Genomic DNA, 23,942 nt, shown 5'->3' with positions numbered 1-23,942 from the left:
TACAATTGTACTTCCTCGTATCTAATACCTCATACTCCTCACCCCCTTCTTGTGGCTAGGACTATCCATCCAACTCTCCTTGAATCTATCCTCTCCATCATCATCCTGATCCACATCTCCGAGATCAATACCAGTAACTCCATCCACGTCTCCATCATCGCTTCCAAACTCTTCCTGGCCACCAACGCCGCCCTCAGGACTCCAAACCGGACTTGTGGCAATCTTCGGTCTTGACTTGAACACTCTGTCGTAGTCCACTTCATCGCTGAATAACTGCTCTGTGGGTGTCCGCTCGATACTTTCAAGCTTTGCCTGTTCTAAAAGTTCGAAGGATTTGCGGTTCCGGGGTGTGTCGAATTGGTTGACGGGAAACAAGGATTGCCGGCTGGATTTACGATGTTCCTTCTTTGCTGTGTTGGAGACGGAGGGGCGGGGATTGGATTGCATGGCTTCCATGGTCAGCCGGGTTCGTTCGAGCAGCGTTGCGCGTCGGTCGCCGTCTTCGTCTCCAGTGATGGAAGGGATCGGTGGTGGTCCCATAGATGGCAGCGGTAGATCAGGTGACTCTGGAACAGGTTCGAAAGAGTTTGCCCGTGCCATTGTCATGCGTGTACGTTCAATGAGTGAAAGGGACATGCGTGGTTGAGGCTTTTTGACCGGAGATGGGGTCGCATTACCGATGGAGTTGATGATTTGGTCGGCAAGTGCTTCTTCAGCATTGAGTTCTGGGGGGTCGAAAGTTGGAATTGGTGGTTCAGAGGGGTATTCTGGTGATGGTTCAAGCAGCTTTTCAGGAGACAGATCCGTTTTTTGCTCGGAGTAATTAGTAAGTGTCTTGGTAGCTTCAGACGATGAGGTATCGGCGACCGGTTCGGAAACAGCAGATCTAGTCTCCGGTACTGGTGTACGCTCGTTGTCAGTCTCCGTCGGCGATCCGTCGCGCCGGGTCGTGGCTCTACTTAACGTAGATGATTGACCGATTAGTGTGGCATCTGAATCGGTTGGTGTCGCCACTGTCGGAACGTGCCGAGATGGTCGGGGTAGGACCGGGACATTTTCTAAAGAGTTCGGTCTTGACGGCGACTGTAGTTTGACAGGCTTGGCTGGGATCACTGGTGCTTTTCGTATCGCCTCCGTTTGAGTAGATTTCCTAGTAAGAAGGGGTGGGCGAGCAGCCTTTGCCGTTGAGGTACTTCTATGATGTATGATCGTAGATGCAGTACTAGCTCTGACTTTGGCAGCGCGCGCCAGCTCACTGTCCATATCCGACAGGATGTCTTGAAACTCTATTCGCATAGTCGGCCGCTTTACACTGGCAGATTCCGCTGTGTGCTTCGCTGACGGTAATTGATGTTTCGAGTGATCATCGAAGCGGAACTCCTTTACTGGCGCAGCAGTCTGTCCGCTTCCTGATAATTCCTTCCCTGACTCGTCGCTTTGTAGCTCAGCATGGAAAGCCTTCCACTTTTGTAACCTCTCCTGCTGCTCTTGCACCCTTGCTTGCAGATTCTCCAGTAGTCCAGTCTCGGGCGCAACGTCTTCCAGTTTTCCGCCTTTTTCCACCATGTGCAAGACTTTGTCGAAACGGCTGTTTAGGAACGCATCGTCCGCCTGCATGTTCTCGCCGCGTAGCATTACGTCGAGCCACTGTTGGTTGCCAACCCAGTTGTCCTTGAGCTGTTTCTTGATAGCATTGGCTTCTTTTTGTGGTATCGCTGGCTTTTGCGCCCGAGGAGTGTCTTTGCATTTGCGTATGCGACCCCGGATATCTGCTGCCTTCTTGTCCAGAAGACCATGAAATTCCATGTACTTGAGCCTCTTCTCTTCTTTTTGTTTCAGTACGTTGACGAGCGCTGCCTTGTGTGCGATCGCTAGGGGCAGTAATGACCGTTGTTGCTCAACTGAGAGCGTTGACGCTGTCGCCAGTTTTCTTGCGACAACGGCATCTCTGTCACCTCCTTCTTGCGCTGCAAGAACCTTTTTGAGTACGGCATTCGAAAATATGGCCAATATCTCATAGAACTTCTCGCCCTTGCACTCGTCAAGCATTGTCTTCCTAAGAACCGACTCTCTTCCCAAAACGCCGTTCTTCTTCAGTTCGTTCAGACATCGGTATAGTGCAGCGCGGAGGTTTAACGATTGGAGTGGTTCGAGTGGCGGGAAGAAGGGTTGGAGTTTCTGTAGCTGAGTCAGACATAAAATCAGCGCGAGGTTCCATCCCAGCATACCTGTGCTGTCTCATTGGGATCCCATATTTCGAATAACCGAAATAGTGCCCATTCAGCCCCGCCAATTCTCTGTCGCTGGTCTGCGTTCTTTGCCGAGAAGGTTTGTGTTGTGATTTCAGGCCAATCCGGTCGCAAATCGAAGTCTAACAATCGCAAGTTGGTCACAAATAGTCGAATATCGGGCGCTTGTATTGGGTTCACTGCTTGAGGTTTGGGAATTGTTTTGACTGACGCGGTGCGCGCATGGCCACTCATGGTAGTCGCGGTGGCCGTAGAGGCGGTTGAGGGAGGGCGAGACATGCTTGCGACCGCAGAGCATACATTCGCGCGGTGACCCTGGTCAAAGTCCCTGAGACTTGAGGTGCATGCGTGGTGTTGCGGTGTGACGGGACCCTTGCGTTGTTTGCCAAGGCGGGTGTTATCGATAGGTCCGTTCGCGCCCTCTGTTCCTTGTCCGACTTTCGTCACTTGTCCCGCCATTCTTCACTCACCAAACAGTCACTGTTTACAAGACAATCACACACCCCGCTGGACTACTATAAACCTCCGACCCCAAGCGGTATTCGACACACCAAGCAACCATGACAGTCGACGAAGCAATCCAGGTCAACGGCGTGCCAGACCCCAACGCTGGTGTACTTGACGCGAAGAAAGCAGAAGAGAAGAAGTGGACAGTCGAGAGTGGTATGTCATGAACAAGCAATAGCTCGTCCGTATGCGACACCTCTCTTACCCCTCATACCACGCATCTAACATCTCGCTAACACGCACTGCAGTCCTTTCAGAGAACGCACTCCAGTACGCCGAAAACACCGACTCACCCGTCCCCTTCTTCCACCTCCTCGAGCGCCTAAAGACGACCAAACGTGCGGGATGGCAGCGTTTCGAAATTGGCGATGGCGAATCTATATCCGACCACATGTACCGCATGAGCATCCTCACCATGATGGCTCCTGCATCAATAAGCTCCAAGCTCGACATCGCGCGATGCTGTCGCATGGCTGTTGTACACGACATGGCTGAGGCGCTTGTCGGCGACATCACACCCGTAGACGGAGTCTCCAAGGAGGAAAAGAGCAGGAGAGAGACCGAGACCATGGACTACATCTGCACAAACCTGCTTGGAAAGTTCAACGGTGGACTCAACGGCCAGGACATTAGGGCGTTATGGCAGGAATACGAGGACAGCGAGACGGCTGAGTCGCACTTTGTGCACGACATCGACAAGATCGAGCTTCTAGTCCAAATGGTCGAATACGAGCGCACGTCCAAGTGCGAGCGAGATCTAGGAGAGTTCCAGTGGGTCGCAAATGTCATCAAGAGCGAAGAGGTGAAGGCGTGGGCGCAACAGATCTTCAGTGAGAGGGATCAGATGTGGAAAGATGCCGGCAAGACACCAAAGCCTCTTAGTGCGTACAAGAAGTCTTGAGAGACAATGGAGCATGGTGCCCAGCACACTTGCATGACCATAGACGGGCTCCTTCACTGGCGCATTTCACGAAGTATGACGGTTTAGTAGACGGTAATTGCATCTTTAGAATTTATCTTCTTTTGCATGTAAAGTTGATGTCTCTCAGTCGTGATCTCTAATCCTCTCCGACTCACTCAAGGAGCCTTTCAACTTTACATCGACGACAACAAGTCTATCGCTTAAGAATTCGACAAGCTAATCAATCTCCTCTTCTTCACCTCCCTGCTCGGCGTCCCAGCCAGCCTAGGTATGCCCCCAGCCACTCCCGGATCCCCAAAACCATACTCATCCCTGCTGTACCCACTACTTCCACTTGCACTGTTCCAAGCCCCCTTTGTCCCCGGCCTCGCATACTCCCCCTTTCTTATCTCGTTACCGGATCTGCGTCCATGCCAGTAACACAAGTCGGCGCTTGGCCCCCTGTACTTCGGGTGCAGAGGGCACAAAGGACTGCTAGGAAGGTGTTCAGGGACGAGCCATTCAAACTTGCGGCGTTCTTCTTCTTCTTGGCGGGCAAGTGCTGCGAGTGTGCGTTCGTCAGGTGTGTCGGGGTAGTGTGACTGGTGGATGCGGTACCAGCCGTCGTGGCCTAGCATTGGGGATGTGGCAGCCAAGGAAGGACTGGCTGGTGGTTTTACGCCCAGGTAACCTGCTGCATTACCAACCTCGTTACTTGTACGTGCTGTAAGCCCGCCGAGGCTGCTCGGTCCAAAGTCAACGGGTGGGTTGATGAATTCGCTGGGTGGGCCTTCGGGGCCCTCATTCTCCCCCTCATCCTCGGGGTTATCAATGTCGTTCGTCAGGCTCATGAGTAGGGCGTCAGAATCCCAGTAGCCGCCTGGACTGGATTTGGGCTTGTTGCGAGCGTTGATAGCACCACCGCCGTGGATATCGAAGAAGAAGTCTGCCAGCTTGCCTTTAACTTCGCCGTTCGAGTCGAACATTGGTGGTGTTGGCACACGTTGGAGGCCAGGAGGAATGAAGGCCGGCGGAGCATGCATTTGTGCGAGAGACTTTACTGGATGTACCTGTTTGCCCCGAGCAGGGAAGAATGAAAATGGGGTTTGTTGTTTGGTAACCTCTGCGGTATTTTGGTCTGAGATGCGGTTTGAGCGTCGGAAGAGATTAAAGGAGAAGCGGCGACTTAGAGACTGCGCAGGCCCGGGAGAGGGAGGAGCATCTTCACTTGATGTCTTATTCAGCCATAACCAGCGCCGCGAGCGTGTGGCCTTCGATTCGCTGGCTATTTGCTGCAACTCTGCCTTTGTTCGAGCTTGCTGTTCTCTATATGTCTTCTCTTCCGCTAGGGTCCAATTCCCATCTGGTGTCTGGGCTAACGTCGAATCGCTCGCACTCGTACCACTCTTTCCACTCCTGCCACTTCTCGCTCTCTTCGATCTCGGACGATCGATGTAACACCGATCTCGTACTTTAGGTGGCGGTCGTTCGAACTTCAGGGATTGCGACGAGAAGATTGCATCGGTGTCGGGTAGGAGACCTAGGGCACCTTTGTTATCGTTACTCAGCGCTGAATTGTTGTCGCGAATGTAGTCTTCTTCGAGAATGGGCGTAGTCTTGGCCATCGGCACTGGCTCCCACTTTGGCTGCTCTTTGCGGATCCATGGTGTTTTTGGACTTCGCGCGCGGGGGGCACCGAGGTTGGCCATGATATCGACGGGTGAGCGGCCGCGAGCAGGTAAGTCTGGGATCACAGTTGGCATCGAAAGATCGAGATTGACCTTTCGGCGGTCTCGTAGCCCGCCTTTTCCCATTGGAGATTGTGGACTCGATGGCATCTTTGCATTATTCGTCGGTGTTGTTGGCTCTTCGATAAAAACAGATGGCTTTGATCCTTGCTCGTAGGACTCCTTTGCTTTAACAATAGGAGGTGGTGCAAATGACAACATGCGGTCCTTCTTGTGCAGTTTCATGGGCATTGCTTCCTGAGAATCTCGCCGGTCTTGATCGTCTTTGCTTTCGGGCAGGTGCAACATTCTGAATTCTGGTACATGTCGGGCGATGCCCTTGGCAAAAGCTGCAATAGATGGCCTTCTGTGATCGCGGACGTAAGAATCATTGGTTTCTGTGGAGAAGGAACCTGTTCGGCCTGTATTCTCGGATGCGTGCGACTCCATGCTGTCGATATGCTGTAGTTTACTGTTTTGAATGTGGTCCGCATCGTCGATGGTCGTTCTTCGAATTATCTCTTCTAGTGGTGGAGGTGTTTTTGGGCGTTCTTGCTCCATTGCCATCGGGTTGCGACTGTGCCTGCTCTCATTCCCAAGGCTTGATCGTTGATCCCAGCTAAAGCCTTCCCGTCTGTCAACATGTCGCCTTGGGGTGAGTCCTTCATCTTGTCCTGATGACTCTGTGCTAACAAGCTGGTCGGCATGATCCTGGAGTGAGGTATAGTGTCTGGTGAGGGAAGTTGGCGAGCTTGGGTCTAGGAAGCTACCGAGATCGTGTGTAGAGGGTGCGATCAGCCCTGGTACGCCCGAAGGCGTGATAGAGACATATGCGGGGGTATCAGTTGCATGGGCCCTGGCCAGTAGTGCCGACAACATGTGCGGGCCGGCGATGGAAGCTGCTTGTGCAGATTTGACGTGTTTGCGCCCAGTCAATCACGCATCTAGCGTACAGTATGTTGATCAGTGAAGCGTTCGTGAGGTCAAAAGATTTATCGTAGGTGTGTGTGCAGGAAGAATAGGTAGCGCGCAATTGTAGGGAGCGTGATGTTGCTCTGATCTGGGGTGTAGAGGCAGCTTGTATCTTCGGTTTCCGCATCAGGAAGGAGATATGGACGACAAGACATCTTAACGAGGAAGTGGCCGTTTGGGCCGCGGATGTGCATACCAACTTCCCAACTGGGACATTAGTGTCATAAACAAGACTCCACCAACACCATCCTATGCTGAACTACACGGATATCTTTCCACTCCGCAAACCAAGCCATGCATACCGGGTATCCAAACCATGCCTCATAACACATTACGCAAACATCAATGCTTATCCTGATCCCGATGTAGCTTGCACCACACTAGTGCCATCGACAAACCGTGTGCGGAATATGCGGTTTGCGTTTTGGAACATGCCGTCCTTCAAACTAACGACGATGAACTGCGATCCCTTGAAACGGGTCTTGAACAAGCGACCGATGTTTTGTGTGTGCGACAAGTCAAGCGCGGCATCAACTTCGTCCAGAATGTACATTGGTGCAGGCTTGAACTGAAGGAGGGCCATGATGAGGGATAGGGCGATAAGTGATCTGGAGAATGTTAGCGCATGTGATTCGGGCGAGTCCGGGTGAGTGCATACCGTTGACCACCACTCAGCTCTGTCAGTGACTGCTTCCACACCTTGCCCAGCATGACCTTGACTTCCAGACCATCAGAAATTGTCTTGCCCTCAGGAGGGTCTAGTTTCGCGAAACTACCTGGCAGCAGCTCGTTGAAAATTTGACCGAAATCGCGATTGACAATTGTCCAGGTCTTGTGTAGCGCCTCTTTCTTGTACTCATCGAGCTTGACGATAGTCTCTTCGATCTTCGATTTGTCTCGAATGACTGTCGACATGTTCCGTTTGAGGCTGGCTTCTTTCTTCTCAACATTGTCGATCATGGCCATGACCTTGGGGTTGATCTTGTTCTTCTTCTGCTGAAAGTGCTCCTCCAACGACTTCCGCCTGGTTTTCGCGTCTGCCATGTTCACACCCTTGAAGTCATAGACTGTTCCGGCACGCCCAAAGAGCTCGGAATCACTCGCAATGAACTCGTACTCTTTTTCGAGCGCCTTGACATGGCTAGCCGCGCCTTCCTGTTCTTTATGGAATCTTTCGATTTCATGGCCGAGCTTCTGTTGTTCCAGACCGCCTTCAGTGATGGACGAGTTCTTCGATCTGATCGCATCTTCAAGTGAGCGAAGTTCTTCGTCGAAGCCGGTGAGTTTAGCTTGTTCATCTCTCAAGTGGGCTGCAGCCAAGTCGTGCGCGTCCTGGCAAAGTTAATATCGACAAGTGACATTGGTCTAGAGATCTTACCTGTACACGAGATTGCTCGGCTAGCAACTCGTCCACTTCTGCTTGCTGCGACTGCAAATTGGTCTGAACCTCTTCAAATTGCTCTTGTGCTGCTGCCAGGTCGCTCCCGCATTGCTCAGACTCGACCATAGCTTCGCGCATCTCGGTCTGCAGGGGCTTGATCGAAGCGCTATTCTTGTTCAAAGCCTTCTTGAGCTTGTCTAGTGATGACTGTAGTTCAGCAAGCTTGCTGTCCTTGTTGTTGCTGAACTCGCTCATGTCGCGTTCGATACGTTTGACGTCCTTGTTGGCCTCGTCTTGGCGAGTCTTCGCCGCTTTTATGTCTTCCTTGAGCTGAGCAATGGTCTGCTTCATCTCTTCGACAGCTTGGATGATCTAATCTGTAGTTAGCAAAGGTCCAGATTTCCAATTCCAGTCCAGGAGTCATCACGTACTGATGAGGAAGAGTTACTGCCAATCTGCTCCTCGGTGAGCTTGATCTCGTGCCTCTTGAGGTCGAGCTCCTGTTTTGATTTACGAGCAGCATCCATCTTCTTCTTCTCTTTGGCCATGGTGGCCTGCAGCGACTGTAGCTGGGCTTCTTGTGAACTCAGCTCTGTCGTAATCTCGTTGAGCTTTTGCAACGTGATGAGAACTCCACTAGACTGAGGCGCACTACCACCAGACAGAACACCAGCAGGATCATATGTGTCGCCCTGTAGAGTGACGCTCTTCATGCGCACTGCTGGATCGAAGGTCACGCGCTTAGCAGTCTCGGCATCCTCACAGACGAGTGTGGACCCGAAGACGTACTCCATGGCGGCGTTGACCTCATGCTCGTATCCGATCAACGACAAAGCCAAATCGACTTTTCCTGGCGCAATTCTCTGAGCAGCCCCAATCTTCTCTGCTGACGCCTTGAAAGCCGCAATCTTGTTGAGTGGGATAATTGTCACTCGCTTCTTCAGCTTGCCATTCTCGAGAAGTTGTTTGCCGGTAGCAGCTGAGTCGACGACAACGTTGTACAGCCGACCACCGGCGCAGATCTCCAGAGCGGTACCTGCTCGGGTATGTTCCTTTTCTAGGGTGAAGAGCTGAGCGACAAGGCCTTTCACTTTAGACCGATCGAAGTTCGGGGAGGGGTCGTTGTAACTGAAGTCGATGTTCGCAACCTGCCGCCTCATGCCGTCTGCTTGTTGTCGGAGTTCGCGTATGCGTGCCTGGAGATGCGACTCTTGCTGGTACATGTCGGCCTCCTGGCCTTCGTTGTAACCAAGCTTCGCAAGATCCGCTTCCAGCTTCTGGGCTTGAGACTTCAAAGCCTCGAGGTCTTTGAGAAGCCCGGAGTTCTGTTCTTTTGCCTTTTTTGCTTTCGGCTCGTCTTCCTTGATCTGCTTCTCAAGATGTGATATCCTAAGCTTGCTCTGCTCCTGCTCCGTCGCGGCTGCGCTCGCTCGATTCCTGGCGTCTTGCAGTTGGCCCTGGTAACCGCCTTCCTGGCCTTCTTTGGAAGCCACACCAGTTTGTAGGGTCTGTAGAAGCTCTTCCTTCTTCTCCACCTCCTCTGTCTGTTTCGCTAGCTCGGCGTGGGCGGTCTGGTACTTTTCTTGCAACTTCTCGTACGTCTGCTTCTTCTCTTGCAGTAGCTTCTCCAACTCCTTGACACTCTTCTCGACGCCCTCCTTCCGTTCCACTTCCTCGGCCATGCTGGTCGTTTTCAGGTCCAGCACTGTTGTCAGGCGGACAATCTCGTGCGAATGTGTCTTCACCTCCTCTTCCAGAGCTTGGAACCTTCCGCCTTTGCGCAGCTCCTTCTCTCGTGTCGCCTTTGTCTGTTTGATGTCCTCCTGGAGGTTCTCAATCTCTTTCTTCATACGCACAGCAGACTCGTCGAGGTCTTTCGCCCTTTGCTTCTTGGCTTCAAGGTCTTCGGCTGACTGTTGTAATCGCTCATTGTATCGTATGTAGTCGTAGGCGACGACTAGCTTCGTGAGGCGCTCAAGCTCGCTTTGTGTCTGTTGGAAGTCCAGGAAGGCACGCTTCTCCATTCGCAGCTTCTCGAGCTTCGGGTCGATTTCGTCTCGTAATAGCTCCGTGATCTCCTGCACCTTCATTTCCTTCTTAGCCATAGTCTTGTACGCCTTGTCTCGCCTGTCCTCAAACATGCGTGTTCCAGCAGCCTCTTCCAGCATGGCCAAAATCTCTTTTGCCTTCATGTTCAGCACCTGCATGACCTTTCCTTGTGCGATCATAAAGTTCGGGTTGTTGATGTTCAGCTGTACAGACTGGAACAGGTTCTGTATGCTTTGTTGTTGCGCGCGGTGTCCGTTGATAAGGTACTTGCTCGCTCCTCCGAGCACGATCTGCCTTGTCACCGATATTTGCGCATGTTCCTCAAAGCCGACGGGGCTCTTCGATTTATCGCGATTATCGAACACGATGGTAACGCTTGCTTTGGTGACGCCCGCTTGGCCGCGCTTGTAGATGAGGTCCTGCAGTACAGTCAGCGCTCCCGTATCGCGTACTCTTTGCCTGCACACTCACCTGCAAGTTCTGCGCCCGCACCACGCTCAAGTTGTTGATTCCGAGTACGAAACATATCGAATCGAGAATGTTCGACTTTCCAGATCCGTTCAGGCCCGTGATTGAGTTGAAGCTCTCGTCCCTGGTCGGCTGTCAGTCGTGTCTCTGAATGAGGGGAGCGTAAACAAGCCCTACCAGCCAGAGATGACGGTTCGAACAGCGTATGACTTGTAGCCCTATGCGCGTGTTAGAAAGCGACGAGTGAATAGCCGAGCTACACTTACATCGATTACGAGTTCTATAATCCTCATGGTGGCTGCATGTGCTGTCTTGCTTAATGGCGTCGCTGCTAATGTTTGTTGTTCCGTCTCACATGGGCAAGGGTCTCGGTACCGCCCACCTAATCGCGCTAGGCCTTCACGTGGCAGCGCGACCACGCGTGTACCGCCACCTTCCACTCCCAGTCCGGTCAACGCGAGGGAACAATCATGCGCACAGATCTCAATTGGCCGTAGACGTCATCGATTACTACTATGTGCTAAAGGAGTGTGAATATCTTCACCAGGTATCAAACGCTATCATCGCTCATCAACGCAGACTCAAAGCACAATCACCGAGCTTGCCCCAGGCAATGCTCGGGCTCGGCCTCTACGGGCTCACTAGCCTCTGTGCATGCGGTTTTGGAGCAGCTCTTTTTCCTCCCTAATCCTCTCGCAACAAACTCCTTAGATTCGAAGCTTCCCATCGCTTTCAATCCATATTCGCATTCGTCCTTGACGGGTGGAAGCGGGGCAGTCCTAGGGGCGCCTCCCAGTTCCTGGATGGTAATCTCGTCCTCTTGGTTGTTGGCTAGCCCGAAGTTGAAGTTCCCAAAAACCTTGGTGCTCGGTCGCATTGTGCCCGTGGTACGGTCTTCGTAGTAAGAGGTGTTCCGGCCGGTGCCATATTGTGGGAACAAGGTTCGGAAGAGGCATTTGGTTGCTGGCGCACATGCTGTCATGATATGTACAGCTGGTTCGGCGATGCTGATTCCGATGCCGATGTCCCATGTCCGATCCTTGTTGGTAGGAGCAAATCGGTAGTAGTATACGATGAATCTGCCTATCGAAACACCTGTCGCGATCCAACCCAGGCTCATGACGATAACGACGAGAAGCTTTGTGCGTCGGTGCATTTGAAGGCCCCATACCATGATAGAAGGAATCGGGATAATGATGAGGTCCATGAAGATGGACAAGCCACACGACACAAGTACAAAGGTACGCGCATCAATACAAGTGCCGCCTGGTACAACATTTCCATTGGCATCGACGCTATCCATGGCAGGTCTGGACCAAGCGTAGGCACGAGGCGTGCACTGTACGACATTGACGATAGTCGACCCGACGGAGTATATGATGTTGAGCCAGAAAGTCAGGTGTAACGGGTATCGTACGCGACGCCGACTATCCTTCATGCGGAAGAGGAACATGATGATGGAAGCTCGAATCAATCCCATGACTAGAAGCAGACGCCACATGTCAGCAAAGTCCAGAACGTCACACGTATGCGATATACGTACGAGGGTGATACATCATCTGTACGGCGAAGTTCCATCTTATCGCAACGAGCTGATCTGTAACAGACTTCTTGGGTAGATCATAGACATGATAGCCGGTGCCACTCAGGACAATGTACATCCATGTTGCCAGAGTATCTAGTATGAGGAGGACAAAGGCTATCAAGATAAGGTGATCGTCCCAGCAGAAGTTGCGTCCGAGGTACCGCGACCATACCCTGAGGAAGACTGTTAAAGAGGCGACGACTGTAAAGGTACCAATGATGGCCAGAACCTCGGGTTGTCGGCTTTCCACCATAGTCCTGCTGGAGTTCGTCGCCGTAGTCGTGCGACCTTGGAGCGCTCAGTCCGTAGGTGCGCAGTAGGCGTTGAAGCCCACGGCGTGGAGTTCAATGTCGGCCTGTTCAGTAGATCGTGAACCGGATGAGCCAGAGGGCTTATGAAGATCGTGGGTCCACGACGGATGATCGTACCGAGAAGCGAACGTGGAGTAACGACGCAAACAGTGAGGATCTGAGGTGTGACGGATATTGTAGGTGTTACTGGCCCACCCAAAGAAAAGTCGAATGTACCCGCACTGGACGCCTTCGAGTTTTCCTCGCTATGTGACTAGTATATGTCGCGCGTCCACGCGGGAAGTCGCACGTACACTCCCTTGGTGTCAGGATTGGATGTTTGGTGGCCAAGAAGGATGCGGTCACTGCACGGCGAGGTGAAAGGTTGCCTCGGACCAGCCGCTGCTCTAGCCTCTTGACGTCTCAAGGATAAAAACCTGCCAGGAACCAGAGGCGTCGTTCAAAGCGAGGTGGTCCATTATGCACACCACAGCCGCGGCATCAGTAGTCGACTCCCGCTCGTGTCTTCCCCTCTCGCTTGACCAGAAAGAGGACTAGAGCGTCTCACGAAGTCCAAATCAGTTTCTTACGGTCCGAATTTGGGCTGACATGTCAAGGGCAACCCTAGACACGGGCGCAATCTTCCGCCTGGGGGCCTCTCCGCCCTGTTGTTGGCTGGTCGATGGTCTGGACGGAACCATGGACAATTGAGCCACTGCCACTAGGCATTGTGAGTGCGGTTGCAGACTGTGTGAATCGATTTTGTGAGGCACTTGCGATTAGGGGAGGTAAGTATGCCGATCTTGAGGATTATGGCGTTGTTGGCGTCGAAGGCTTGGAGGTCGGCGGCCATGTGGCTAACGGAGGCGATCCCGCGGGACTAGTTTATTGTCCGACCCGTCTGACGCGGCTCCTACGAGACGCGTAGCCACCCTCGCTGCACTCGATTGCAATTGAAGACCGAAAGGCAACGGACACCATCCAAAACCGTTATCATGAACGCGTGTTTCGAAAGGCCTCTGAGCTGCACTTCTGCAGGTCCGTTGTCAGGCAATCGCGGCAGCCTCGCGCTTGCGTGCGTACATGACTCTCAAACTTTGCACTACCGGCAGCTACGCCGGCACCAACCAGGCAGACCCCGGGCGGCAAGCCTCACGACTCGAGTAACGATGTGCCTGAGACTAGTCCCAACGACATGTTCGAGCGCACGTGGGCGCGGTCGATATTCAAGGGACTGCCGCACGAGTGCAGAACTCGCATCATCATTGCCGATCGCTTCTTACGATAGGTCCAATATATAGAATATGCATGTGGGACACGCCGTACGACCCAACATCTGCATGTACATTACCCTCATGAACTGCCTGGATAGGTCGCGATGCCGTGATTACTTGAACACCATGTAGTCGACCCCGGCTATCTCAGCTGTCAACAATCTTTCCAGATAAGATCAGCGGTCACACTCTGGGCAAAGAACATTAGCCTTCATCCTGCCAAGCACAGGTCATTGGACGACGCCTCCTATATCGAGTCAGTCAGTAAGATGACCATAATGACTATCGCTTTGTTTCTCGTCCCAGTGCGCAACGGTCCGTCATCCGCCCAGCAGCCGCAAGCCCCAGGGGAAAGGTACAGTGAGTAACGGCCGTCAATGGCAAAAAGAAACTTTCTGACAGACATGTAGATCTGCAGCCGTTCGACGGGAGACGATCAATTGCCAAAGACTGGTACACTCGGTGAAACACTGAGTCGTCGTTTTACACCGACGAACTATTCAAAATGGCTTCCATTGCACTGTGGCTCACGGTTTTGGCTGCGACGTCAACCACGGCATCACCCGTTCTATCGGCCAAGGCTGGAACCAACACCCTCAGCGTAGATGTAGACCTCCAAGGCGTCAGTTCAGCAGTCAGGTCCCTCTTTCTCCCCGGCTCGCTCGACGCTACAACACCAACGAACTCTTCGAGATGCAAAGTCTACCCCGACGACCCCCAGTGGCCTTCAGATGAGGCTTGGTCCCAGCTTAGCAAACTCACTGGTGACCGCGTCATCAGTGCACCCACTCCATTGGCAGCAGTGTGCTACCCCGGCGAGGACTACAACGCCGCAAAATGCTCCGAGTATACTGTGGCAGCATGGCAGAAGTCATATATCCATATGATCGACCCCATCGAGATGATGTCGCCAGTCGCTCAAGGCCTGACGTGTGCCCCACCGGTTCTCTACGACTCGCATGGCTGCACTCGCGGAGGCTTCCCCATGTATGTCGTCAACGCGACTGAGCCCAAGCACGTCCAGCTTGCCGTCAACTTCGCTCGTAATTCGGGTGTCAGACTGGCGATCAAGAACACTGGCCATGATTTCCTCGGCAAGAGTGGTGGCAAGGATGCTCTGAGCATCTGGACGCACAACATGAAGGACATCGAGTACATCGAAGAGTACGTCGATGAGAAACTCAACTACACGGGCCCTGCGTTCAAGAGCGGTGTTGGTGTGCAGGCTTTCGAGATCTACAAGGCTGCCGCCGAGAAGGGCAGAATCGTCGTTGGTGGCGAAGGCGAGACAGTCGGAGTCATGGGAGGATACATCCAAGGAGGTGGTCACTCTCCTTTGACCGGATTGTACGGCACTGGAGCTGACAGTGTGCTCTCCATGGAGGTCGTCAGAGCTGATGGCGAGTTCGTCGTCGCAAACTCTACCTCCAACACCGATCTTTTCTGGGCTCTGCGTGGTGGCGGTGGCAGCACCTTTGGCGTCGTCACCTCCGTGACCGTCAAGGCCCACCCTGATCTCGAGGTGACGGCCTCCCGCTTTGGCTTCAACTCCAAGGACACCGGCAACGAGACATTCTGGGCTGCCATCCGCTCATACGTCGACCTGTGGATCGACAACGCCGATGCCGGTACATACACATACTGGACTCTGATCCCCTCCAACGGCACCTTTGCGTTCGCCTTCTCGCCGTTCTTCGCACCTGGCAAGAATGTAGAGGAAGCTACCGCACTCCTACAGCCCTGGTTCAACAAGCTCAACGACTTGGGCGTCAAGTACGACCCCAACATCACTCATTTCGACAACTACTACGACGCATGGCGTTCGTCCTTCCCTCTCGAGGCCGTGCAGAAGCCCAACGTAGCGACCGCATCGCGCCTCTTCCCTCGCGCCAACTTTGAGACTGCTGAGAAGCGTCAGGAGGTATACGAAAACATCCGCCGATCGAGCGAGAAGAACCGCGTGCAAGTCCACTTCAACATGCAGGCTAAGGACCCATATAATACTGACAACGCTGTAAACACTCATTGGCGTCCGCTAGTCTCCTTCAGCATGCAATCCGTACGCTGGCCCATCAACAGTACCGCCGAGGAGATCCTGAAGATCCGCAAGGAATTCCAAGCAGGCGATATGCAGTCCTGGAGAGATATTAGCCCTGGTGCTGGATCCTACCTCGCTGAGGCTGACCGTCTCGAGCCAGACTTTGGTAATGCGTTCTTCGGTGACAACTACCCTAAGTTGTTGGAGTTGAAGAAGAAGCTTGACCCTCAAGATGTTTTCTTTGCGACTACCGGTGTTGGTAGCGAGAGGTGGAAGGTAGAGAGCGTCGACGGCCTACCGAATGAGAACGGCAAGCTGTGCCGTGTGTAACTGCGGGTCTTTCTTTTCTCTGTACATCCTTCATCATCTCCAAATTGGTTGCACTCATTCGTATCGTCGCTAGACGGACGTTGATACACGAATAAATTATCAAGTTTCTACCGAATACTGTTCCCCTCATCCGCAGACCATTCATTATCTTGTGCGAATCTCAACGAAGTCTAGGGACGATGATGTGCCATGTGGCTTCTAAAGGATCAAGCACTGATCGTCCTATCTTATACATCTCGCCTAGCACCATCCAGCGTAGGTCGTCCTTCAATCGTATCCAACACCGGCCCAACGAACTGCCGTTTCCCTTTGACGAACCACCAGACAGCACTTAGCACCAGAACACCTCCCAGTACGACCGGCGCATAATTCATGTTCTGTGCCGTGACAGGTTGATATGGCGGGAAAAGAAGGAAGATAGATACATAGACAGTGTAAATGATAGAAACAAGATTAACACCAACACCCAGCTTCCCGAGCCTGAAGGGGCCGTATGGTAATGATGCCGGACGAGCGATCCGCCGGTAAAATATAAGCAATATTGGCATCAAGTAGGAGATGTATAATCCGACGGTACCAAGAGATATGATGGCGTTGAAAGCGGTAGTGGATCCGATGTTCAGAAGGCTGATCAGTATGAGGAAGACGCTGGTGACCGCTATCGCTGGTAAAGGCACATGGCGTTTGCCGTCAACACGGGAGAGCGTTTTCGAGAAAGGTAGTCCGGCGTCCTGAGCGAAAGACCACAGCATTCGAGATGCGGTCAGCAGAAGAGGTACTGTTGCCAAAGCTGCTATGACTATAAGGGCGCAGGTCATGGCTGATGCCGTCGCCTTACTGCGACTTATCTGGTAGAAGATTTCGATGATGGGGTATCCTGTTGTCGTTTCCATCGCTTCGGTGATGTCGCCCATGCAGAACAGGACAACGAGCAGGAAGCCGAATCCTAGTGTACCGTTGATGATGATAGATGCTAGCATGGCTCGCGGAACGTTATGTTCGGGGTCTTTGATCTCTTCGGTAAGATGGGTCGCGCTATCGTATCCTGGTAGTATTGTCAGTTACGCACAATTGGTAGAAATAGGGCTGACCAACCAGCAAGCACATATGTGCTGCTCAACAAACCTATGCTGAAGGCTACCCCGTCACTACTCCATCCTGATTCGTTGACATAAGTAGTGAAGACGAATTCCGCAGAATTCTTGGTGGGTGATATAACACAAATGACAATGATCAGCACGATCCAGAGTCCGACATGTAGCGTGAATGTCGCATGTAAGATCAGAGGCATGATTCTGATAGCAAAGACATTGACCAGTGCTGCAAGCCCAAGGAAGGCACAATAGATCATCGTCCCATGCCACCTCTCATATGAATAATTCGGGTAGTTGAGTACGACGAGACCTTGGATCATCGTTGCACCAAGAAACGGGGCTGCCGCAGTAAAGGTCTGCCAGGCGAATATGCAAATCCATCCCGAGGCGTATCCCCATGCTGCTCGGAATTTTCTGGGTGCAAGTTGGACGACGAAGTAGTACTGGCCTCCAGCGGATGGGTACCTAGCGCAGAAGAGGTGGTTAGACGACGCCATCATTAAGGGTGCAATGGCTCACATAGAAGCCAGCTCTGACAGAGATAACGCTGTTGCCAAAGTTCCTATAATTGCGACTATGGTTTCTGTATCAGTGGCCAATTTGAGTTAGAAGGCTTGCAAGACGAACGTAGGTATCCATACACCAGAGACACTGGGCCTCCGGATATGAGGCCAGTGGCCATTGTAGATCCAAGTGCTTCCCATGTTGCGATCAGAGACGTAGCCGTAGAGATGAGGGAGAAGACGTTGAAGTTTTGCTACTACTTGGTAAGTAAGGAAGTAGTAATTATGCTGTCGTGACTTACTTCGAGTTTCTGGTTAGAGATCTGCGTTTGCTCATGCTTCCCGGACATGGTTCTTTGCAGGGCCAGAGCCATCGCTCCATTCTCTTTGCCGTCGGCGTCCTTTTGAGAGTTCATGTTGTGTGCAACAGGGTAGACTCTTCGTCCGACAAGGAGAAGAGGGAAAGCTTCTGTCGCATGCTCAATATGATCACGGTTGTTGATGTGCGGAACCACTCCGAACAACCTGGACCGACGAAGCAACTGTAACCAATTCAGGAAACACTGACAGCCCTGTCAAGATATGCTTATCTTTGGGCCGCATATTTCTATTAGCGCAGAGGCTCCATGCTGGACGTGTGTCATTGACTCCAGTGCCTTCCTTCCACGTCTTACCTGTTATAACTTACCTCCCCCAATCATTGAGGTGATTTATGAGAGTTGGAGAAGCCGGTTCTGCGGGGAGCGGCAAAATACGAGGGTTCTGCAGTCGTCTCGACGTCAGTCGTAGATGTAGACGGAATTACGCCGCGATTGTGTACCTGACTTCCAGGTGGGTCATATGTAACTGGTACTCTACGAATCACGGTGCCGATGGCACATGCCCAGGTGGTGCGAGACGAGTGATCGATGAGCCGATGTACTGCGCCGAAATCACTTCAAGCTTGCCACGCTCGATTGGGATGCATGATCATAAGCTTTCAAGTCGAATATATACGGTAGACTTTGTATGTTACGTGTCGAAAGCGGCGCCTTAGCGCCGTGTAACGCTGGGGAAGCTGGCGAGAGATGCTTGACACATCTTATCAGTATTGCGGGCAATGCGGACGAAATTCCGCGATAACGCTAGCGCGGTGCATGTGCGCGTCGAATGACAACCACGTAGACTCGTTCGGCGATATTTTGTGAACTTTATAGTGGAAGTAATCTCCATTTTCGCCGTAGTGGCCAGCAATTACTGCTATCTTACTTTGATGAATTCGCGTGCGGGCATAGTCTAAGGAATTACCACCACTCCAACCCCCTCCCACCAAAAGCCCCATCGCCCAGCATTTGCTCAACAAGCCAATCATCAATAATGACCGCCGCAACCCTCCTCAGCTCTTTTATATGTCTTTTACACAGATACCCACCGCGGTTTTCCACATCTGGTCTCCATCTGATAGTGTTACGACAATCGCGGACGGCACAAGGTTTCTGCAGGTAGCAGCAGAAGGTTAGGGAGGAGGAAATGGATGACAAGAATGGGCGTGGGATCTTGGGCATGATTTTTGTTTTGTGGCAGCAAGGAGGGTACAATGGTGGCGTTGCTAAGTGTGCGAGATGTAATGATGGGAGCTGGTGTAATTCAGGTATACTCAAGAGCTCAGATGAATAGGAGGTAGTTCAGCTGTACGACTACTTTACCTCTGCTAACAATGCGTTGGCTTATGATGCGATGTCGTCTTTGACAAACCCTCATCTGGGCCCAAAGTCAGGACGACCCGTATCCACCCACCCACCAGCAGCAAATACGTGATACCTGAACCATTCCGCCCACGTTGCATTCCATCCAGAAAAAGGGGTGGCATCTTTCTAAACGGCTCCTCATGCATAGATGTCTACATCCTCGTTTGACCAGCCTTGACGCCCAACGTGGTCTCCTGCGCGAAAGATGCCACTCTTTTGCCATATTCCATGTGTGGTCCAGACATCTTGCGAAACGCACACATTCCCGCACTTCTACTGCGAGATGCCCAACTCCTTGTAAAAAGCTTCGGTTTGGGGCTTGCGACCGAGAAATTCTTCAAGAATGTCCATCTCCTCCTTGGAACCGCCACGCTCGAGAACCGTATGCCGGTAGCGACGGCCTTCGGTGGGGTTCATGGGATCTTTCTTGAAGACAGTGTAAAACATGTCTGTGGAGTAGACTTGAGAAGAGAGGTAGCCGTAGTAGCTGTGATGGTTAGCATGTGATGTTTAGTAGGGTGATCGAACGTGGCTTACCCAGCGTCATAACCACCGATCAAGTGGCCAAACGTAGCCTGTCCGTTACCCCAGTGCCAGTCACCCTTCTTGTCACCTTCCAACGACTCAGGTCCCTTCAGCTGACTGATCTCGTGCCTCAAAGAGTTGTACTTCTCAGTAATGTCCATCTTCTCAAGCTCTTCATGGCTGGCAGGCTCGTGAACGGCCATGTCAAAGGTGCCGAAATGCAACTGTCTCAAGTTGAATAGGGCGTCATTGACATGCTTGGTTGAGATTAACTTGGCAACGAGTGACTGGGGGATCTGTTCCGCTGGCTTCTTGTCGGCGCCCGAAGATTCTAGATATGCCTTCTCGTAGTCGGCCGAGATGTGAGAGTAGTGGTGTGATAGAGAACGTAGTTGCGACGGTGTCCAGCACCAGTTCTCCAACATCTGAGATGGCGCCTCAACAAAGTCACGAACGGTGTTAGTGCCGTGGAAGCGAGAGTAGGTTGTCCGCGATACCAAGTCGTGAATGCCGTGTCCAAGCTCGTGGAAGAGGGTGACGACTTCATCGTGCTTCAATAGCGAGGGCTTCTTCTTTGTTGGCTTGGAGAAGTTGCAGACTAGAGCCGTTGCGGGGTATCGTCGCTTGCCGTTCTCGTCTATGTAGCCAGGCTGGAGGTTAAAGTTGGCGGCGTGTCTACCAGCCAGTCAGTATACATTTCAAATGCAGATTGAACAGCGGCTTTACTTACCCGTACTTGCCGTCCCGGGGGAAGAGATCGAGGTAGAGATAACCGACGAAGCCTTCGCCCTCGCCCTTGTCGTCCCAGACGCTGAAGATCTGCACTTCCTCATGCCAGACAATATCGGAACCCTTACCGCCGTCGGCAAGGGCAGCCCTGTCTTCCTCGCCAACAATCTCAACGAAAACCAGACCGAAAAGCTCCTCAAAGATCTTCAACATGCCTTGGATAGTCGTCTGCAGAGGGAAGTATTCAGCAATGACTTGGTGGTCCAACTGATAATCTTTCTCCAGTAACAGACGGTCGTAGTACCGGTTATCCCAGAGGTAGTAGTCTTTGGTCAGCGGTCCGGTAAGTCCATTTTCCTTCACATCTTGCTCCTTCAATGCCATCAACTTCTCGATCTCTTTCTTGCCACCTGGTGCAAGCCTGGTGCGGAGGTCACCGAGGAAATCATCGACTGTCTTCGTAGTCTTTGCCATCTTATCTTCTATCCGGAACTGCGCGTGGTTGTCGTAGCCGAGAAGGCGGGCGGCTTCATCACGAAGGAGAATGGCCTCCCTGAACAGAGGTACGTTGTCGTTGCACTTGTTCTCGTTCTCAACGAAGACTTTCATGCGCGTCTCCGGGTTCGTCGCGTACTTAAGCGTCGGGAAGAGATCGGGGTACTTGAAGGTCAGGAACAGTTTGCCATCGGATTTACCCTCGCCCTTCTTGAGTGTTGAGAGGACATCTTCTGGCACGCCGTGCAGCTCCTCCGGTGTAAACCACAACCCTCCGTTCTCTTCGTTGAGGTTCTTCTGGAACGCGATGCTGATTTGACTCAGACGCTGCTTGATCTCCTTGAAACGATCCCTCTTGGGGCCCGCAGGAAGGTTCAGGCCATTCCGAATGAACGACTTGTGGTCCTTCTCGAGCAGCCGCCGGGACTCCGGGTCGAGGTCCTCGCCCTTCTTCAGCACCGCATCGATGAGGTTGAAGACATCCTCACGCATGGACGACTCAATGCCGAAGTCGTCGAGCATCTGCTCCACCTCGCTGGACGCATCGCGCAGCTCCTTGCTTGTGGACACGGCATTGTAGAAGCCGAGGATGTGCGATTCGATGGCCATCTTGTTGTCATCATGGGCGATTGGAAGGAGTACGTTTGCGAAGTTGGCGCTCTCCGGCTTCACGTCGCGGACAATGGTATCTTGGACACCTCGTGACCTGTCGATCTGGGGCAAGCGTCAGCATTTGGTCGAAGTACCCCTCCCGTGGGGTCTGCAGGAACAATTGCAGGCGGAAGCTTGGGAATTGCAGAGTTGCACGTACCAGTCGCTTCGCGTCATTCACCAAGCTTTCCTTGGTAGCCGTGAACTTGGGCGGCAGCTGGGGCGGTGTCTTGTATTGCGAGGGAGCCATGGTGGAGTTGGTGAGCGGCCTAAACGGTTGTGTGTAGAGAGGGTGCCGTAGAGGCGAGGGCTTCACGTATTGCAATATAGATGGTACACGGCCGCCGAGTCGGATTGAAGCCAGGATGGCGGATGTTGCGATGAAGAGAGCGACAGCGGCGAGGAATAGCTTGGTAAGGCGTGAGGAAGCCACGGTGCAGGTGGGTAAACAAGGGCCTGCTACTAAAGGCGAGATGTGGGGGAGATCCACAGGTGCGATTGGTGTGCTGCGATAAACAACGGCCTGGTAGCTGCGAGCCCGACGGTGAAAGCGGTCGAGTATAACGCAGGCGTCTACGTGACCTCTCCATCGCTCTCTGGACAGCCGCATGAGATCGACGCTGACGCTCAGATGGATAGCTCCGTCCGGTGTTAGCTACAAATGGTAAGGTGTCATCGTTAAACCCATGTCATGCTGCACCCCTCATGCAACACCCGATGTTAGACATGCCGCAATCGGCCGTGACAGATGTATTCCTGCAGCTGCCGGTGCGCATACAGAACGCGACATTTGTGTTCTTGAGACCAGCGTAATAGATGTAGTTCATCAGCAAGCCAGCTATTGGTACGAATTGCCTACAAGATTGGGGAGAAAAAGAATATGAACTTCATTAAAGGCAGATTATCATTATCGTTACAAATACAAGAAGGCATCCATGAGCTTCTCAGACCGTCATGTGCGGGTGCTGTTGTGGCTCTAGCAATGTCTCGCCCCTACTAGCTGAGCTCAGGCTTTCCGGTATGGTGATGAAGGGCCCCCAAGCAGACCCTCTAGTACGCACTGTCTCTTCATGTATTGTGATGAAGCAGTTGTCCTGTTCGCTGCCTCGCTTGACATCCTGCAGTGGCCATTCACCCATGTCGAGCGCTTTGTGCTGGCTAAAGGCATCGATCTGGATAGGTCTCGATGGCACCCTGTTGACCTTTACTGGCGTCGCACTTCGCTCTTCCTTTTGATTGCTGCGGAACAAGAGACGTAGGAATGGTATGGATGCAGAGATTATGCCGCTGTTGGTCTCAACTTGACCCCACACGAGTAGGTCGTTTCCAAAGCGGGCAGAGTTAGAGGGCGACTCAGCCCATAGCATCATGACCCACATGCGTACGGACGATGCGGTTATAGCCATGATGCCAACTGAGAAGATACCGATAAGTGCTAGACGTTTAGTCATCGCTATGCGAAGACTGAGAAGAGTCGGAAGGGGAAGCATGAGGATGATAATATCGGTTATCAGGTTGGATGCCGAGGAGAACACCCATAGTTTGATGGGGTCGAAGCACTTGACTGGTTTTCGGTGGGCGTTCGGATTGCGATCGAACTGAGCGAAGTAGTTGGTTGTCGACCAAGCGTCTGATGGGTTCTCGCATTGGAAGGTGGATGCCATGCTCGCAGCAAACGTGTACATGCAGACGAAAGCGATCGTCGCATACACGAGCTTGCGGAACGTGCGGTTTGCGGCAATGGCGCGGTAAAAGAAGAGGATACTGAGCTTTACGAAGCCCAGGCCAATGGTGTAGGTCAAGCGGTAGACCCACCATGATATGAGATTGCCACGCACTTGCGGCTCGATTAGGGGTCGCTTCTCCTGGATGGATGTCAGATGTTGTTGTTTGCTGAAACTTGGTCTCTCTCACTGGATTGAATAAGTAGCTTGGACGAGTATGGGCGCTGGTCTCATCTTGGTAGAAATTCACCACGAAGTTGCCCCATGTAACTACCTGAGTCTCATTAGCTTTGTCATCGGGGAAATGAGGTTCAGACTTACAAGAGCCACAAACATGAGGTGATCGCTAGCGCTGACAGTTCCCATCAGAAACCATCTGCAATAGTATCTGTCCGAGTACGTTAGCTTGGTACCATATCACGTCAACTCCAATCAGTCTTACCGCAATGCTACGATGACGGTCGACATCGTCGTGAGTATCGCTCCGACAATCACCACCACATATCCCGGTCGGAAGTACATGTTGGATGACTGTACGTCAAGCACAACAAGGAGAGTATCTAGGCTCGGTTGAACGATTCGACGTGTGCAACAATGCGCCCGGACAGCAAGAGAAGAAAACGGATGTATGAACAAACATGAACATGAACAAAGTGAGTCGGGCCTGAGCGTTCGGTTATGAGGACGAATACAAAATGCAAACCTGAGGATTCCCCAGATTCT

The 23,942-nt window shown here is 52.5% G+C and overlaps 8 protein-coding genes across 8 annotated transcripts; 2 read left to right on the top strand and 6 right to left on the bottom strand.

Annotated features, from left to right (window-relative positions):
• Nucleotides 1-21: 21 nt before the first annotated feature.
• On the bottom strand, nucleotides 22-2,528 carry BKA58DRAFT_401463 (HAUS augmin-like complex subunit 6 N-terminus-domain-containing protein; the record flags this gene model as incomplete). Its single annotated transcript, XM_046171663.1, has 2 exons — nucleotides 22-2,178; nucleotides 2,229-2,528. 2 exons carry the CDS (start codon nucleotides 2,526-2,528, stop codon nucleotides 22-24), a joined length of 2,457 nt encoding a protein of 818 aa, XP_046026937.1.
• A 70-nt stretch (nucleotides 2,529-2,598) lies between these two features.
• Nucleotides 2,599-3,797, top strand: BKA58DRAFT_165587 (HD domain-containing protein). Its single transcript, XM_046165072.1, has 2 exons — nucleotides 2,599-2,912; nucleotides 3,005-3,797. Exons 1-2 carry the CDS (start codon nucleotides 2,810-2,812, stop codon nucleotides 3,655-3,657), a joined length of 756 nt encoding a protein of 251 aa, XP_046026936.1. The 5' UTR covers nucleotides 2,599-2,809; the 3' UTR covers nucleotides 3,658-3,797.
• On the bottom strand, nucleotides 3,767-6,263 carry BKA58DRAFT_338002 (uncharacterized protein; the record flags this gene model as incomplete). Its single annotated transcript, XM_046168282.1, has 1 exon — nucleotides 3,767-6,263. One exon carries the CDS (start codon nucleotides 6,261-6,263, stop codon nucleotides 3,879-3,881), a length of 2,385 nt encoding a protein of 794 aa, XP_046026935.1. The 3' UTR covers nucleotides 3,767-3,878.
• A 442-nt stretch (nucleotides 6,264-6,705) lies between these two features.
• On the bottom strand, nucleotides 6,706-12,092 carry BKA58DRAFT_314571 (RecF/RecN/SMC N terminal domain-containing protein; the record flags this gene model as incomplete). The annotated part of the gene is made up of 8 exons (XM_046167482.1): nucleotides 6,706-6,964; nucleotides 7,015-7,688; nucleotides 7,735-8,109; nucleotides 8,169-10,205; nucleotides 10,258-10,378; nucleotides 10,432-10,472; nucleotides 10,889-11,736; nucleotides 11,798-12,092. The coding sequence occupies 8 exons, from the start codon at nucleotides 12,090-12,092 to the stop codon at nucleotides 6,706-6,708; spliced, it is 4,650 nt and encodes a 1,549-aa protein (XP_046026934.1).
• A 1,606-nt stretch (nucleotides 12,093-13,698) lies between these two features.
• On the top strand, nucleotides 13,699-15,885 carry BKA58DRAFT_165511 (FAD binding domain-containing protein). The gene is made up of 2 exons (XM_046165071.1): nucleotides 13,699-13,763; nucleotides 13,814-15,885. Exon 2 carries the CDS (start codon nucleotides 13,909-13,911, stop codon nucleotides 15,769-15,771), a length of 1,863 nt encoding a protein of 620 aa, XP_046026933.1. The 5' UTR covers nucleotides 13,699-13,763; nucleotides 13,814-13,908; the 3' UTR covers nucleotides 15,772-15,885.
• Nucleotides 15,885-17,655, bottom strand: BKA58DRAFT_165483 (putative GABA permease). The gene is made up of 2 exons (XM_046165070.1): nucleotides 16,867-17,655; nucleotides 15,885-16,816 (listed from the first exon to the last, which is right to left on the bottom strand). The coding sequence occupies exons 1-2, from the start codon at nucleotides 17,363-17,365 to the stop codon at nucleotides 15,999-16,001; spliced, it is 1,317 nt and encodes a 438-aa protein (XP_046026932.1). The 5' UTR covers nucleotides 17,366-17,655; the 3' UTR covers nucleotides 15,885-15,998.
• A 1,389-nt stretch (nucleotides 17,656-19,044) lies between these two features.
• On the bottom strand, nucleotides 19,045-21,931 carry BKA58DRAFT_456977 (thimet oligopeptidase-like protein; the record flags this gene model as incomplete). The annotated part of the gene is made up of 4 exons (XM_046174616.1): nucleotides 19,045-19,582; nucleotides 19,633-20,295; nucleotides 20,351-21,558; nucleotides 21,656-21,931. Coding segments are annotated over 4 exons (2,361 nt in total), but the record flags the coding sequence as incomplete, so codon positions are not given.
• Nucleotides 21,932-22,439: 508 nt separating this feature from the next.
• BKA58DRAFT_411145 (uncharacterized protein) lies at nucleotides 22,440-23,687 on the bottom strand (the record flags this gene model as incomplete). The annotated part of the gene is made up of 4 exons (XM_046172277.1): nucleotides 22,440-23,360; nucleotides 23,410-23,493; nucleotides 23,541-23,607; nucleotides 23,662-23,687. The coding sequence occupies 4 exons, from the start codon at nucleotides 23,685-23,687 to the stop codon at nucleotides 22,440-22,442; spliced, it is 1,098 nt and encodes a 365-aa protein (XP_046026930.1).
• Between the last annotated feature and the right edge of the window lie 255 nt (nucleotides 23,688-23,942).

This window comes from Alternaria rosae (genome assembly GCF_020736505.1).
Source record: "Alternaria rosae strain MPI-PUGE-AT-0040 chromosome Unknown BKA58scaffold_4, whole genome shotgun sequence".
In the NCBI taxonomy this organism is placed as follows: Eukaryota; Fungi; Ascomycota; class Dothideomycetes; order Pleosporales; family Pleosporaceae; genus Alternaria; species Alternaria rosae.
The sequence above is the reverse complement of the archived record's forward strand: the minus strand, read 5'-3'. Positions and strand labels throughout refer to the sequence as shown.

Bases quoted from the DNA above. Each gene is read 5' to 3' on its own strand.
- BKA58DRAFT_165511 (XM_046165071.1), top strand. From the start codon at position 13,909: ATGGCTTCCATTGCACTGTGGCTCACGGTTTTGGCTGCGACGTCAACC.
- BKA58DRAFT_165587 (XM_046165072.1), top strand. From the start codon at position 2,810: ATGACAGTCGACGAAGCAATCCAGGTCAACGGCGTGCCAGACCCCAAC. The intron at 2,913-3,004 runs GTATGTCATGAA...CACGCACTGCAG, and splicing joins GAAGTGGACAGTCGAGAGTG to TCCTTTCAGAGAACGCACTC.
- BKA58DRAFT_165483 (XM_046165070.1), bottom strand. From the start codon at position 17,365: ATGATGGCGTCGTCTAACCACCTCTTCTGCGCTAGGTACCCATCCGCT. The intron at 16,817-16,866 runs GTTGGTCAGCCC...CAATACTACCAG, and splicing joins CAGCACATATGTGCTTGCTG to GATACGATAGCGCGACCCAT.